The sequence below is a fragment of the Rhinatrema bivittatum genome, chromosome 10, assembly GCF_901001135.1.
Source record: "Rhinatrema bivittatum chromosome 10, aRhiBiv1.1, whole genome shotgun sequence".
Lineage (NCBI taxonomy): Eukaryota > Metazoa > Chordata > Amphibia > Gymnophiona > Rhinatrematidae > Rhinatrema > Rhinatrema bivittatum.
The window spans coordinates 74,205,035-74,222,706 of NC_042624.1; the positions used below are offsets into that span (position 1 = coordinate 74,205,035).

The following is a 17,672-nucleotide window of genomic DNA, read 5'->3' on the forward strand; positions in this document are numbered from 1 at the left end:
TGACCTTATAATTTTAGTCCCGTTCTGCTGAGACTGTGAATCTCTGCTTTTCACCCTTCCCCAGTCTTTTTTTCTGCTCCATCCTGCCTTTTGTCCCTGTCGTTCCACATGCACTTCCTCTCTAATCTTCTCTCAATCTCACCCACTTTACCCCCCTCCCCTCCACCCATCCTTCCCCAGTCTATCCTGTTCAAATTCTCTCTTTTTTTCAGCCCTCTTGCAATTCCCCACCCCATAGCATCCGCTACCCAATCCCTCGCCTGCTTGCAAGCCACACCATAATCTTCCTGCTGGCCCATGCCATCCAGAGAAAACAAAGCTGCATGCCCTGTGACTGCAGTGAGAACAGTGGTGGGTGTGGAAGCAGACAGATCCGAAGGAACAGAAGCAGGAAAGAGACAGGGTTGGCGGCAGGGTGATGGAATGCTAGCAACCAGGCGGTAGGAGAGGGACCTACCTCTCCTACCCAATGATGGGTGGTTTATGATTATTATTAGGGCTGGTGGCCCTAATAATAATCATAAACCACCCATCATTTACTTTTGCTACCCATCTTAATTAAAGCAGAAAGATCTACAGTCCAAGTTAAAAAAAAAAAAAAAATCTAAAATGATATATTGTTTTAACCTTTTGTTTAATAAATTCACTTGGAGTAGTTGGACCAGAATATGTACATTTTTTTTAATCTTTACAATCAAATTATTGTAATCAAATACACAATTATATACAATTATTTACAAATGTAGCCCAGGCTTTTACATCACAGTATTCAACAGTAGTGTTACAGCACCTGATATTACAGACACATATTTCATACTTTACATTATAAGAAAATATACGGCTGTAAATTAGGCTGGTAAAAAGATCTTTATAAAATCTGAACATACAATATCTCATTCACAGAATGGTTTTCTTTATGCTCAGAGGCCTTGCCTGATGGGGACACTAGCTCAAGACTCTTACACGCATGGCAGCACGGTAGGTGGCATTGTGAGGTGAGAACATTAAAAACAGAATGAGCTCCTATATTGCATTCTTTTACCTAAAAAGAAAACTGAAGAAACCTTTTGTCAGCCATATTGTCCAGCCACGTGTACACTCTTTACTTGGTATTAGTTTTTTTTCTAGATCTGTTCTCCATTCACCTTACAAAATCGTCCAGGAGTTATGTGAGGAAGTCTGAAATAAGCAGCAGCAGCTCCTTCTCTGATTTCCCTCCCCCATCCTGAAAACAAGGTTTGTAAACCAGCAAATGAGAACATTTTGAAAGGGAAAAAAAAAAACCCACCCAAACAAATTCAACTACTGGCCAGCATTTACAAGGCACTAAACAATGTGACTGGGTGAATATTCTTCTTAAATTCTCCTATAAATAAATAACCAATGCTATTCTCTTACCACGCTTGATGCAAATACTCATTCAGGAAGTGCACACTTGAGGCATGCATCTACTGTATCATTTCTCCGATAAAAATGCAAACACTTTCTTAACAAAACTCAGCATCCCAGGAGGAGCCAGGCGCACTGGCGCTTTCCCGCTTACAGAACAGGATGATTAGGAACCCAAGAGTGGTGGAAAAGTAGAATGAATTTCATGGCCAAGTGATAATTTCAGGTTCCTGTCCAGATCGTGGCTCACCGCTCAGCTTGCTATCAGCCAAGGACTTCAAATGGTGATGGGCCTGGAGTTCTCTGCACCTTCCAACATTTCTGCTTTGTTGTGCTCTGCTCTAGCTGTCATGGATTGCAGGTCTCACCTCAACCCACAGTGCTGGGGGTCAGCTAACCATTTTTCTTTGTTTTGGATTTATCATTCACCCAACTAAAGAAAAGCTTGCCAATGGATAGGGGGTGGGTGATGGATCGATGGCTTGAACTTCATTTTGAACAGTAAAGAAAGTTTAAACTAGAAAGAACATTTCTCTGGGTGACTGATCTAAAAAGGAGGAGTTTGTGGATTATTAATCTTAGATTCAGATGTCCCTCACAATCCATTGGATTGTTTTCTCCTTCTTTACTAAACAACAGGATTAAGAATATAACAGCACACTACAAGCACTGGTTCAGAAAAAGTGGAAAATTAAAGGATCCTATAAAAGGCAGTCAGTAAATGAAGGTACTTGGCAAGAGCTAAACCAATAGTGATATCAGCTTTATATCAAACAGGACTGACTTTATATATAAAATAACTTGTATAGAAAACAGGGTCATATACAAGAAAGTTAGCTTGATGCAGCTCAATTCCAGAAATCATTAACCACAGATCTGAAACCATAGTCCTGTCTGATATACAAGACACCTTTATTGACAATGGCCCAAATAAGCTCCAAAAAGGCAGTCATTTACACAGCTCAGGACCTTTGTTTTACATTAGGGATTTTATATGCAGGGCTCCTGTTTTCATGGTATTTCTGATGTCAGCTTCCGTATTGGCCTGCATTGAGCTCTGCACAGACACTAAGTCAGAGCTAGGCTAGTCCTTTTCCATATCTGGAGGCTGGCAGCAGCTTGTGTCTGATCCCAAGCTCAATGTCCTAACATTGGTGGGGGCGATCCAGCCCACTGCATGGGCAGCTCACTGCAGCCCCTCTACTTCATGGCAAGTACAAGCTCCTTCAGCATCGAATGGACTCCACTTTGAAAGATGCGAGCCCTTCGTGCAGATTCTTTCCAACTCCCTTTCCCTTCTCCTCAGATAAAAAGAAACAGCTTAAGCTGTATCTGTTCAAACCAAAAATCCTCGGTGCCACTTTTGTTATGTTGGTAAAAAACATACGCTCAGCAGTGAATAAATACTTCACCTCTAACAGAAAAAAAAAAGTTTTCTTCCAAGTTGGAAAACCTAAGTTAAATTAGCTGGAAACAATACAATTTTCCTAAAATAGATATAATTACCATAATATCCACCAACTTTATAAAAAAAAACAATTTTAAGTAGCCAATTGCCAACAGTGATCCTGCAAGTCACAAGAATTGGAGGGTTCTCTCCCCCCTCTCCATGAAGCCTCCTAATAAAATAGCAAACAAAGTTTAAAGCTTTCGCCAAGGTGCAGCTGTAAACGCAGAGCAGCAAATTCATGTGCCTTTCAAGGTAATTCTCAGGCTCAAGGTGGCTTACGTTCAAGCTATGAAAAAGTGCCCAGCTAGCTGGACAATAAGTCTTCGCGCTAGCTAGCAGACTCCGGCACGCTTGGGAACAGCTGTTCTCAGTTAACAGCGGCAGAGCGTTCACCAAGGTCAACATCTCCTTCACTTCTGACGTTGGGGAAGAACAAGCTGATAACACTGGCTCTGCTGCTGCAGCATAAAATGGATGCTCCAAGCAGGGGCTGAGATAGCGCCAGGATGTGCATTCATCAAAATAGACAGCAAGACACAGCTTTCAAAAACGTTAAACCCAGAAAACAGATTAGGACAGGGATTTGAAAGAAAATGGCTCCGTAGTAGAATACAAATCCAAGCTTGGACAACCTGACTCTGATATGGTGGGAAGATATGAAAGGTCGGGCTCTCAGGCCTCAGTGTGCGTGGCCTTCATTGGCAGAGGAAGCTTTCCTTCCATCAGCCAAGACCTTTGAAATGAAACAGTTTAGACTTACCCTCACCTTCCCAAGCTAATTACATTGGGCAGGCCACAGCGAAGCTGAGAAACTATTGCTCATTTCACTCATCCCCAGCTACATTCACTTTTTAACTGCATTTAATTATGATGGAATATCCTGTAAGCCAGGCTCTGAAATGAGCTCCTGCAGGATAGTGATTCTAAAGCAAACGGCATCTTTCACAAAACAAAAATCCCCAACATCTGGGACCTAATGTACCTTGAATATAAATCTCTCTATATCTAGGGTTCAGAGGTTTTGGGTGTATAAACAACCCTACCCAGACTACGTCTGGATTAGAACACAAAATGATTTAAAAAAAAAAAAACCTGAACATCGATGTTAGGATATCCATCAGGGTAGGCAACTCTGAAAGGTCTGGTTTACAGGATATCCACACCGAATATGCATACAAGATATTTGCATACACAGGAATCTCATGCATATGAAAACCAGACTCGTCTGCTGCACCCGAGGACCAGCATTGCCTACCTTTGTAATACACAGTCTTCTCTCTTTTTTGATGCAACCATGAGGAAGAGGGATTGCCCCTGCTGGTGAGAGTAGCAGATGGAGTAAATGGGGATAGGTTCATTTTTTACATCCTCTCTTAGGCCTGACGTTTCTTTGTGGCCACACTGTTCCCTTTCCACCAAATCATCTAACATGTACTTCTGTCAGAACGGGTATAAGAATCCTGATCGTACAGAGAAGAATAAAAGATCCCCTTTCCATTCTTCTCCCCCCCCCCCCCCAAACTTTAATGAGCTGATTCAGAAATAGTAACCTAGGCTGCATATCCTATAGACTGATTTGGGCTCAGCTGGCATGCGACATCAATTGCAGTCCAGGAGGTTTCGAATCTGCTCCCACCAGGAGATCAACGTTCAATCAGAAAAAGAGCCACGTTCAACTATGATTGTAAAATCAAGATCCCACTGCATTAAATTATGTAAAAGCAAACATTAAAATAGGTTTTCTTACATTTTCTTTTTGATAGCTCAAATACCCAGGGTAGAAATTAAGATGACCTATCCCCATTTATTCCAGATATGTTTCTGGTTTCCTGACAGCTCTCTAAATTATAGCAATTCGATACAGAAATGTTAAAATAAGTCCCCAAGAATTATAGTGGTTCCTCTAAGAACAAACACAGGCTGAGAGCACACACAACTGGTTATAAAGAGGACTGGTGAAAGGCTGCAATCGGCCATTACCTTAGAGAACATGACTGCCGTTGGTTAGACAGAGGGCCCACTATCTAAGAATCATCTTTTCAATCTGGGCCAGCTTATCAAAGCTGGTTATTTTTATACATGGACCCAATACACTACACAGAAATATATTTTTTAAATTACAGAAGATTGTTTTTTTGTTTTTTTTAAATCATTCCCCACAGATACTGGCCTTTGTGCCAAAAGCGGCACACGCAGAAATCATATACAACAGTGTGATGATAGTGCTCTTTCGAAAGATCAACAGCCTAACTCAAGAGATGGAAGAAAAACCAAATACGATAACAGAATTAGTTATGCATTAAAAGTTCACTAATGCTTATTATCTTGATCAGTGGCAGTCATACAAGTAGCTTGGTGGCTTTCAATGCAGTAGGTAAAAAAGGTCACACAAAAAATATGGATCTCTCTAGCTACTTAAATATAACTCTTCATGTGGTCTCATGATCTCATAGTTACAATCTGAGGAGAAGTTTTGGGGAGACGGTTGGCTTTGGTTTATACAGTATCGCTTGTATAAAGTAGAAATCACCTATGAAGAAAACATTTTTTTTTTTTCTAGTTATAAACTAGATGGGAAAGAGCACTGAGCAGCATTGGTGTGGCATGAAGAAATGCTCTGCAACCAGGCCAGCTCTCAAGTCAGGGCTAAAAGTCTGAACAGCACAGCCTTAAAGCCACTGGCTTTTTACCTGCCTCTGCATAGAAAAGGCCGTGTCCCTGCCCTCTATCTGGAAGCACAAAGTCATGTGAACCACCTTCTTTTGTGATGGGCACCTTGGGTTCTGACTCGTTTCTCCGAATGCCAGACCGGCTCTTGTACTTCTCTGGGCACAGGGACCTTGACCAGCCAGTCTCCCAGGAGTCAGCTTGTCCCTGAGCCTTACAGCACTGCACGCTCACTGGACGTCACACATCAGGCAGTTTCAAGCTCTAAATTATTAAACGGGGGACGGGGGACATGAAAACTAGACAAAACATGCTCTGGATTTCTAGGATGCTCAGAACCCAGCTGCAACCTATAGCAGTTGCTCATCACAATATTTAACAGAGCTTTAAATATATTCCAGATATGAGGAGAGAGATGTTTTTACCTTTTGATAACCACTAGCAACAATCATAGCTCGTCCTTTTCCATAATTTCAAATGCTTCTATATCTTCCTGCCAGTCTGATAATATAGAATCCAAAGGCTGGGCTTTCTGACTCCTAGTATTGCTCTGCTTTGGATCGGTCTCTGGTTCTGTTTGCTCCTGAGGCATGCCGTCAGCTTTTCTTGCCACCTCAGAGTCTTCCTGGCCAGTTTCGGTACCTTCTTCTGTAATGGAGATCTCCGGTGAAAGCTCCTCTTCTGCCTGGGATGTAACAGCAGGAAGTGATGGGGCCGGGAGTGGCTGCGGACAGTTTCCCTCGCCAGCCTCCTCCTGCCTGTCCAAGCTCAGGCCCTGAGACGTGGAGGTGGACTCCTCTGCCCTCTGGTTCTGCGATTCATTTTCAGGTGACTTCGGCTCCAGCTTTTCCATTTCTACATCTTTGGTACAGAAAAAGAGAACATTCTGCATTAGAGATTAATATGGAAACTACAGTAAATTAAGTGAAACTACATGCCCAAGAAATGCCAACAAGGATCACATTTTTCTTTAGCTTTCATTTCTCCTGGATACTTGAATACTTTCTAGCACCACTTCTAAAGAAATCTGGAAGATTGATTAATTACTGTAGGACAGAATGAATTAAAACGAGGTAGCTATTGTACTCTGTGCAAATGGCCAGTACCATAAAAAACACCTTTGAGGGGAAACAGCATTTTAAAAAGTGCTGAATAGCTCTCGAGTGCATGCAGCTGCCTGTTGGCTTAGTAATACTGCTGTGCGGCTTCCAGGCATGGGAAAGTCAGCTATGCTGAAAGGTTTCCACAGACACTCGGTACCATTTTATCAAATAGCCACCAAAAAAAAACAAAACTGGCAGACTGTATGCTGCTTGTGTTTTGAGAGCAGAGTGGCAGGAGCTCAAACATTTCTCCCAGGCAATACTTAAGCCCTACTGAGCTTTGTTGATGGTTAGCGCCATATAAGCCATACTGCTCTAGCTTTGGTCCTCATGTAATAAGGTAGACTAGGCTGTGCGCAGATGTCAGCACACACCTTTCTCCAGCTGTAGCCAGGAGTTTTATGCACAAAAAAAACCGTGCACCAAGCTTAATGCTCCTCCATGCACGTCCCAAGTCAATCAATACATTAGCTGTTATGCCCCCAATGGAGAGAGGTGCGTGCAGATTAGGTCACGTTTTCTTAACGCTGGAAACTGAACTCCTGCTTGCAGGCTCAGTAGAGATCCTGGGGCTGAACCTAGAGTTGGTGGTGCCGGGGTCCTGTGTGCAGCATTTACGTGCATAAAGCATACAATTTTAGGAGCACAACCTTTATGTAAAAGAACTTGTGTTTTGTAAATACAACTTTCAGGGGCACAAAATCATTTTTTTGCACCCAGTGTGCACAAATGTTTTATGGTCTTAAATCAAGCTTTGTGCGCATTAACTATGTCTTATGAATGCAAAACACTGTGTACAGAAACCATGTTTTATGATCCTGAATCAAACTGTATAAACAAACAGTGGCTTGTGTGCATTAAAGGTGATTTATGCACGTTATTCAATTTTAGGTTTACATGCTTTTTGTTAAACTCCTGCCACATTTGGATACTATTAGCTTCCTGCAGCGGGAGTTAACATTGTTTAGTGCGTGAATAAAAATGGGTCCTGAAATTCAACACATGCTTTTACTCATGTGGTATTATAACAGGGTCTTTAAGAGTTATTTCTAGCACTGTATACCCAGACATGTGCATTTTTACACAGGGGACTGCAGGCGGGCTATGCTGAAGTGCTGATTTAACTCTTTCACTGCCAGACTAAAGGAGATGAGGGCCTTGCTGAAAAAGTCCCTAAAATTGAACATGATGGCTCAATCCTGGAGGTCTCCAGATGGAAAACAGATAATGGAGCTCTACTGAAAAGTTGGAACCTTTAAAGACCATGGTCTCTGAAAAATCCCCAATATTTACACAATATCGCCTCAATTAATATCAGACATCACTCCAAGCTGTGATTTTCAGCTTTACTTGTGGGTAAAGCAGGTCAAAAGGAATCTTAATTACAAAATGCCACTGAGGAGGGGGGAGAGCAGGACGGAATTTTCTAGAGCCATCTGAAATTGCCTTTTCTACATTGGCTAAAACGTCTGTGCACTGTTCCATAACGCGTGCACTTTTACCCACAGCGAGAGGCAGCTTTTCCGGGGCTGGGGGGTAAACAATGCATGGAGATTGCACTTTCAAATCTATGCGCGTTGCTTTCTGTGGAAAAAGCTGGTGTGGATCACTGCGAGTTCTCCTGCCCCAGGGGAAAGTCCACTCAGCCATTCCCCTCTGAGAACCGGGGCAAAGCTCCCCAAGGACTCTGCATCGGTGTGGGCAGGGTGCACACGTCTCAAAAAGTAACAGGGTCCTTGACATTTAACAGGTTTAGGGATAGTTTTCAATAAAGGTGGCATGGATGATAAACGCAGCCTCAGGATATCTGTGCTAAATTGGTCCGATTTCAATGCAGCTGTCCTTGGATTCTCTCTGACATATTAACAGTGTGCATAAAAGCTTTGGATCTTACCCTCCTGTTGCAAGGTAATTTTTTATTCATTTTTTATTTATTTTAGTTGCAACACTGCCTCAGGTTCATCAGATTATAAATCACCACTTTCACTGCTCACTTTGGGCCTTATTCTGCAAAGACTTTTTCATAGGTACAGAATAAAATCAAGGCTGAATGTGAAAAGCTTGCTTACAGGGATTTTCTAGGACTCTTTAACGTTAACAGTATTGAAAATAACCTCTCTCTCATCACTTCAAGGCCACATTCAGCATGGAGGTGCCAAGCCCACACTACGCCTTCTCCCCATTTCCCCCTCAAGCCTGGACCCGCGTTATTGCACTTCCGGGCCCAGTGAAGGACTGAACCAGCGCATTTTTATATGACTTGAAAAGTGCTAAAAACTCCTTTTTGAATACAGTCCTACAACAAAATTTGTAAAATGTTCCGACTTCCCCAGCCTTCTGCTTCTTTTCCCCAGGCATGCTCTTCTTCTAAGAGATTATATTTATGATGTTTTCAAATGTTAAACGCCACAGTTTTAAACAGGCATGCCATATTACTTGTCTCATAACATGCCTGTGTGTTAAAAATCTAAGGACTTTTGCTGAAGTAATGCGCATCCCTCTCTGCTATGAGCCAGAAGTAAATCTAGCTGAGGCGAGCAGGTTACTATTTCCTCAGACTGCTAGCAGAACGAGTGCCCTGCATTGTCTGTGGAATTGGGCGTGACGTGGACATCATATATAGAAACATAGAAATGACGGCAGAAGAAGACCAAACGGTCCATCCAGTCTGCCCAGCAAGCTTTCACACATTTTTTTTTTCATACTTTTCTGTTACTCTTGTCCTTTTAAATAACTTTTTTGGTTCTATTTCCTTTCCACCCCCATCATCGTAGATAGCAGTGCTGGAACTACATCTAAGTGAAGTATCCAGCTAATTGGTTTGGGGTAGTAACTGCCGTAATAAGCAAGCTACTCCCACGCTTGTTTACCCAGCCTGTGCAACTCAGTACTTGTTGGTTGTTTGAATACAAATCCTCTTTTCTTCATTCCCCCTGCTGTTGAAGCAGTGAGCTGCGCTGGATATGTATTCTAAGTGAAGTATCAGGCTTGATTCGGGGTAGTAACCGCCGTAACAAGCAAGCTACACCCATGCTTATTTATTTTACCCAGACTATGTAATTCAGACCTTGTTGGTAGTTGTCTGAATATACATTATCTTTTATTCATCCCCCCTGCCGTTGAAGCAGAGAGCTATGCTGGATATGCATTGAAAGTGAAGTATCAGGCATTTTTGGTGACGCACCACATCTGCTTACTGTGCAGGCTTGCACCTAAATTGCTTTACCCTTTCCCCCTTGGTTTGGAATGCAGCTCGCATCCAAATTAGTTTCTGAAGGGAGGAAGAATCAACCCCGTGAGGCTGCCCATCCAGCCCAACCAACTGTGAAAGTTAAACAACAAATAGGTACATATGAGTCCCCTTAGTAAATGTAGACCCAAAGCGTAGAAAAGTCAAACCATCCAATGAACCGTGTACTCTAAGTACACGCAGTGCACACAAAGTAAGTTCAGTTACCAGTTTCTCAAGGCTTTGCATGAGGAGGAACAGAAGGTTCAACATTGCGTCGCAGCCGTTTATCCCCTTTCTGCACCCGCTGCCATTTTGGATATTCTTCTCGACGAGCGGTTGCTTGAGGCGCCGTTTTAAACTGTTCCAAGCCTGGGAAGCCTGCATCGTGAAGAAGTGCCGCCGCTTCCGGTAAAGTTTTGATACGGTGAGTCTCACCCTTTAGCGAGAAACTTAAGCCAAAGGGGTACAGCCATCGATATCTTATATTTTCCTCCCTCAGCAATTTAGTAACCGGTTGCATTTCCTGACGGCGCTTAACTGTAGTGGGAGACAAATCGGCAAACACCATTATGGCTTCCCCCTGCCATTGCCACGTGGCTTGTTTCCGCGCAATATTCAGTAGCTGTTCTTTCTTGTGAAAATCGTGGAAACAGGCGAGGAGATCTTTGGGCTTATTACCGGTACGAGGTCCCATGACCCTATGAGCCCGATCAATTTTTATTTCGCCATCCAAGACCGCAGAGGGCTGTGGAGAGGCAGATGCGATCAGCATGGAGCAAATTTGTTGCACCACTGATGAACAATTTTGATTTTCTGGGGACTCCGGCACGCCTCTGAATCTTAAGTTGTTCCGGCGCGATCGGTTTTCAAGGTCCTCCAGTTTTTCATTTATCCGCTCCACATCCGCCTGGGCACACAATTGATTTTCCCGGAGTTTTTTAACATGATCCTCGGAAGCGTCCACACGGGTTTCCAGCTCAAAAATACGGCGCCCATGTTCAGCCAGCTCACCCTTGAGCTCTTCAATCGACTCCATGATATCCCTCGTATTCGAGGTAAGTTCCTGTTTTAGTTCGGAAAACCAGCTTTTCATTTCACCTTTAGTCGGCAATACCCCATCGTCCGCTACTGCCAAAGCCTCCGGGATTGTCGGCCCAGAATCAGCCGCCTCCTGATCAGCCATTTCGGCTTCTTGAGTAGGCCCGTGCTCCACCTCGAGTTTTTGATATGAATATTTGCGAAAATCAATATGTTTCCGCCTCGTAGTCATCCGGGCAAGATGGGGCCACAATATTAAGTACTTTAGCCTGAGGCAGCAATGCGGATGGTTTGATATTTCAGGGATTCTATTGAAGGTTGGAGGAGCTCACGAATTAAGCAGCCATCCCTGAAGGTGACGTCACTTCCTCCTCGGCTTGCACCTAAATTGGAGAGCCCATATTATCCTTTTTCAACTGTAGAAAATGAAACTGAGCTCCTCCTGTGTTTTGTGGAAAGGATCTGGGCATCTCTTTTGGTTCTGCCATAGACTCCAACACTTTCCAATCTCATGCTAAGAGAATGTGGGCTTAGGAAGGTTGAACAGCACCATGTGGTGCAGGCATACGGTATTGGAAAGTTATTTTGTTTTATTATAAAAATAAAACCCTGCACCACCCAGTTAACAGGAGTGGACTTACAATGCCGTCACTCTCAAACAATGCTCAACGTGCAGCTGTTAAGGTTGGCATCTTAGCCAAAAGCTCTCCTAAAGAATGGGTGGACATTGGAAAGCTGGGATCTTTGGCTTGCCTCATCGCCCTGCTTGTGTACTGTTGACTCTGATTATGCTCTTCCTTCTTTTTGGTTCATTTTGTCCTGGGATCTTTAATCAGCCGAACTCCACTGAAGAAACGCTATAATGTACATCTCATACACATAGGTTTTCTCTACTTGTTCTATGTGATTTTGCATTTGTTAACCCCCCCCTCCCCCCAAATACAATGTACTCTTTCAATGTGTGTTTCCTATATATTTTGTCCCCTTTTCTGTATAATTCTAAATTGAAATCAAGATTATTCCAAATGCCTCCCATTCGGTCCTGTTTTTATTTCACTCATTATCAGTCCAGCATCCTTCTTTGTACTGGACAGGAAGGTCACTGTTTCAGAAAGCCAGGGGGTGCAGGACAAACTGAGGGCCATTTTAAATCCCATTTGCAACTGCTCGCCAGCATTCATCCCAGTAGGGAGCTCCCAGAAGCTGCATCTTCTGTCCTTCACTGAGGATCTTACACTCTTTCTTTCTGCTTGGCTCCTATTCTCAACTAAACAAAACGGATACAAAATGAAGAACCGGGAGGCAGAGAAAAAGGTGGCGGCTGCCGGGAGCTGGAAGATGGAATTTCTGCCAGGATCCAAAAGCATGGCGGCGGCCCTGCTACCTTTTTGAGGCTGGCAGGAAAGGAAGTGGGGACTGTTCTGTGCAGTAGTGCTCCATGGAAGCCTGCACATGGTCCGAAGGCAGAGATGCTAAACAGGGAATACTAACAAGTGGGCTTTTTCCTTTTTTGATAAAAGAGCTGGCTTGTAATGAACTACATATGATAACAAACAAGAATATTCTACTGCGGTGCAGGGAACCATGATGTAGACTTAGACTACAGTTACAGTACCATAGAAGCAGAAAGGAAAGCAGTCATGGTAGCTCTGGCTTACATCAGAATTGTATAATATATAAATGAGAGAAAAATAGACAATCTAAGTGCACGGCATTTTCTGTAGTCCTTCATTATAACAAGAACCTTTTTTTAATTCACTGGAGCCCCTACATAACTATTTTATTATATATAGTTTACTATCACTTTCAAAGAAAAAAGTGGCACGTTAAGATGCTTCATTTCTTTAAGAACTATAGGGTGTCTTAGGAAAATCACAATGGCTACAAACAAAAGATACTTACTGCTATCAAAAATGTAGTTTGGAATCATTTTACCTTTAAATATGGTTGCTGCAATTCCAATTGTGGCACAAGAGAAAAAAAAAAAAGCATAAATGTATTAAGTACAACCTTGTAGCTTTCGGTGCCATATTTAGCAAAGAGCTCTAAACGAGCAGGTGGGGAAGAGGCACTTGGCAGAGGGTCTAAGAATCCGGCAATAGCCGAGACTTGAAGGACTCCATCGAGAAGCAGCTTAGGGCGCTGCAACTCGTATTTTAGCCAAATGTGTACAATTTAAAGTGGACTCAAACCAATACAAAAAACACTGAAGTCAGCTTCCTATAGAAAGGATGTTAACTTCACATCCAAAAGCAAGAGCTGCGGAAAGCCTTAGGAAAGAAAATTAAATATCAGGATTTTGCTTATTTTGAATCTTTTCCACCTTCTGTTTTCATAAATGCCAGTTTGGTTACATTACCAGTGAAGTTCAATTAAAAACATTCAATAATGCTCATCCGTCCTTTTAATTTCTGCATTACTATCAGAAACAAGATCCTGTGTGCTGAGAATGTCAGCAGCACAGGGCTCCTGCTACAGTTTTACTTTATTTGGGACACAGCGTTGTATCCTCTCCAGCACAATCTTTGCCCCACTCTGCAGCATGGTGAAAGGTGGACTGTTTTTCACTGGCATGCAGAAATTAAAGGTCAGCACACGTGCTGGAGACACATTTTTCTTGGCCAAACTTAACACGTTTGTGACTAGCTTTCAAGAGCAATGCTGCCTTCATCGGGTCAATGGGAAATGAGCTGTGGTTAGTGCTGCCTGAAAAAGACAACAGAACCACAAGTTCCTCCCCAGGCTGTGAACTAATACACCGATGTTCTGCCACACAGTCAGTCCCTGGCTTTTTAATCAATCTTCCACTCAGCCTCTACTGTCCACAGCACTGACCGAAGTGTACTACATCTTTATCCACATGCTACACAAATGACATCCTGACATGTACATTTTGCACCATCCTGGGCCATATATCGTTCTGCATTATCTATAACTGCACTCCATTCTATCAAATGTAACTTTTATCATTTATAAATCCTTGTAAGAAAAATGATAATGGTGCTGTTTGTTTTCAACAGGGCCGTCAGAAGGGGTGGGCAAGAAGGGCCCGGGAAGCCGGCATGCTTCGGCAGGGGGGGGGGGGGGGGGGGGGGGGGGGGTGCCAGCGTTCCATGCCCTGCTGCCGCTACAGAAGAGGTACGGTCGGATCTCCCACGGCGGTTAGTGCATAGCCGAATCATCAGCGAGGGGTCCATGCAGGGCCCCCGGCTCCCAAACCTGGCTAGAACTTCAAAGGGGAATCCCTCCTCTCTGGGCACCAGCCAGCCCAGATCTGGTTCTCAAAGCTGTAAACCACTGTAATGTAAAGGGCGGAGGGAAGACCGGTGATGTTTACATAGCGAGGTGAGTTTAATTTAATGATTTCATTACCCACTATTTGTCAAACATCAAAGCAGATTTCAAATTTAAAAAAAAAATAGTGGAATCTTACTAATATAAAAGGTTACAACCTAGAAAACAAACACAGCAAAATCACATCAAACACAAATGTTATCTTCAACAAAGAAAAACAGTCTCCCAACAGAACAAGCTTCATACATTATAGAAAACAAAAAATGTAATTTGAAATGGCTGACGAAACAGCAACATATTGACGCTTGCTAAATTTCACATAATTATTGGTCTCTCTGCAGGAAATATATTCCACAAAAGAGGAGCCTGATAACTAACGAAGTGTGCTGAATCAGTTCTAACCTTATCAAGCTCAAAGCAGATCCATCTGCAAAGAGGTAAGGGTCTGTGCAGGGTGATATGAAACAAGATGATCCACAGATATTTGGAGATACAATAAACAAGGGTAAATATCTTGAACTTGACATGAAAAGCAAGAGGAAGCCAATTAGCTCACATGATCAAATCTCTTTGCACAAAACAATTTAGCCGCCATATTCTGCATTATCTGAAGCTTCTTCAGGAAGGAAACAATCAAGCACGCTCAAGATTAGAGCGTGAGCAATCATCTCAAGATGCTCCAGCCACCTATTCCTTTCCTACCAACTGCCCTTTATCCCTGGAACAGAGGACGGATATATGACAGAGATCCAGAAGGATGCAAATGTACTCTGACAAAGCACAGTAAGGCTCTGCCTGCTGCAGCCTTCTCAGAGGCCCTGCCAACAATCTCTATATCCTGCTCACAGCACAGACACATTTCTCCCCAGATTCCATCAACTACACAGCACAAAAAAGGGAATATATTCAGGAGCACAACACCAAGGAGAGCTTCAGGAGGCTAAGAATTCCCAACAAACCTGATGAAGAATTAGCAGAGAGAACAAAAAGATGTGCAGAACTGCAGCAGCTCATCTTCATGGCAACTCCGGTTTGCATCTCTGTACTGTTATGAAGTCAAACAGGGCACAGCAATGAAGCACCCCCTACAATCCTGGACATGGCTCTGTCCACAGAGCACCTGTTGCTCTCTCCCTGTCCAGTGCTGCTTCAATGCTGAGGGGCCACAGATGGAAACAGGCGGCTTTGGCATCTGCTTCCCATTCCAGCCGAGATGTGCTCTGCAAAGGCGGGAAGAGGCCTGCCCTGCAGGAGCAGTGCCACCAGGCTAAGCTGATACAGTTCTGGGGGTACGGCTGGAGTAGAGTGTACAGACGATGCGCTTCAGGGAGTGCCACCAGGAGTGCTTTAGCACAGCAGCACAAAGTGCCTGCTGTTTGTACTACTCTGACTTTAGCAGCTTTCTGAAGCTCAGACTCCATCCTTCCTACAATCTTGTCTGGACCTGGAGGCCCTCGGTGGACGTTTCCCCACAGAGGCAGCCAGAATACACTGTAACATACTAAATGACGGGCAGAAAAAGCTCAGATTGGCACATCCAGCCTGCCCTGTTGGGATTTTTCCACTTCGGGTCTATAAGCACACCACACCCATACACAATCAAATATCAGTTCTCCCTGCCACTGCCCCCTCCCCACCACAATGTCTTTTAACTCAAACTTCAAACCTATTCCTACTACTGCCTTCCATATCAGTTCCAAGCATGCCCAGAATCTATTAAAGTACTGGCCATTGTCACCTCAACTGGGAGGCCCCTCTTTGATTCTTACAAGACCAACCCTTAATCCTGTTCCATGTGTTAGCATGATCTTTCCAACCATCCATACAGCCACCAAAACCAGCAAGGTTATTGTCCAAAATATCTGGCCTCCAAATATTCCTGAAGCATGGGTTTTAACCAAGGTCATGCCCCGCAGGTTACTCCAGTTCATTCTTTGAAACCTGTTGCTCTGTGCTTGGCTACCCTGTCGGCTTATAGTGCCACTAGTTCATGCTTCTATTCTCCCTTCACTTTTTGAGATTAAAGCTCCTTTGTGTTTATCCTACATCTTTTTGAAGTCCATAATATTTTAGCCTCGACTTTTCAGACATCCACCATCCTTTCCTTGAAAAATATTTCCAGATGTTCCTGAGTCTATCCCATTGTAGCTTCATATCATGACCTGTAGCTCTATAATTTTCTTTCCATTGAAAAAAGGTTTACTTGTGCATTATTAATACCTTTCAGATATGTAAACATCTCTATCATACCCCTCTCATCCCTCTTCTCCAGGAGAGGTCTTTAACTCATCTCATATGGCTTTTGGTGCAGATCCTGCACTATTTTGCTAGCATTGCTCTGGACCTCCTCTAGCTTACCTATATCTCTCTGGAGATACAGCCTCCAAAACTGAACACAATAGTATAGGTGAAGTCTCACACATGACCTTGTTCAGAGGCATTATGACCTCTCGTTTTTGCTACCTTTGCATCTCCCAATGCACCCTTGCATTCCTCTGGCTCTGGCCACTGTCTTGCTACCTTAAGATCATCAGATACTATCACCCTGAGGTCTCTCTCCTGATCAATGTACATCAGATTATCCCCCTCCCGTTGTGTACTGCTCTCTCAGATTGCTGCATCCCAAATGCATGACTTTACTTTTTCATGACCACTATTAAATTGCTCCTTGAGCCTTATTCCCTTAGAAGTATCTATATTCTGTTGCAGTTCTTAGCAACATCACTAAAATGGCCAATATATCCTTCTAACCCCTCTGCAATATCACTCACAAAGATGTTGAGAAGAACCCGCCTCAAGACTGATTCTTGAGGCACTTCACTAATCATCCTTCTGTCTTCAGAGGGTATTCCATTTACCACTATCCTCTGTTATCTAATCAGTCAGCCAGTTTCTAATCCAGTCCACTACTGAAGTCCATTCCCAGGCTGCTTAGTTTATTTGTGAGATGCTTGTGTGGGGTAGTATCAAAAGCTTTGCTGAAATCCAAGTAAACCACATCCAGTGCACATCTTTGATCCAATTCTCTAGTCACCCAATTGCAAAAATCAGATTTGACATGATGTGCCTCTAGTAAAAACCAAGCTGCCTGCAATCTGCTGTATTGTACAGATTTCACTATCCTTTCCTTCAGCAGTTTCCATTAATTTTCCTACCACCATGGCTGGACTACCTGGCTGTAGTTTCCAACCTCTTCTCGGTTACTACTCTTATGAAGAGGGACAACACTCACCCTTCTCCAGTCCTGCAGGACCAATCCTGTCAAAGATCTAGTACATAGATCTTTCAGCAGACCAAACAGAACCTTTCTAAACTCTCTTCATATCCTACAAGGCAACCCATCCAGCCTCAGTTTTGTCCACTTCAGTTTTGCTAGTTCTACACAAATACTCTCGAGTAATGTCTCCACTTGGGTTAATTCTGTACATGTCTCGACAGGAATGAACCTCACTTACAAGCCAGGGTAATCAGAGTATGATCTCAGTCTCTCAAATTTACT

At 43.2% G+C, this 17,672-nt stretch overlaps 1 protein-coding gene across 1 annotated transcript in view; it reads right to left on the bottom strand.

Moving 5' to 3' along the window:
• Positions 1-1,014: 1,014 nt before the first annotated feature.
• The window catches only part of EDEM3 (ER degradation enhancing alpha-mannosidase like protein 3), a 93,800-nt gene continuing 77,142 nt past the window's right edge, over positions 1,015-17,672 (bottom strand). Inside the window, exon 20 of the mRNA XM_029617611.1 lies at positions 1,015-6,367. Within this exon, the coding sequence (XP_029473471.1) occupies positions 5,955-6,367 (413 nt within the window). The 3' untranslated portion in view covers positions 1,015-5,954. The remainder of the gene's footprint in view (positions 6,368-17,672) is intronic.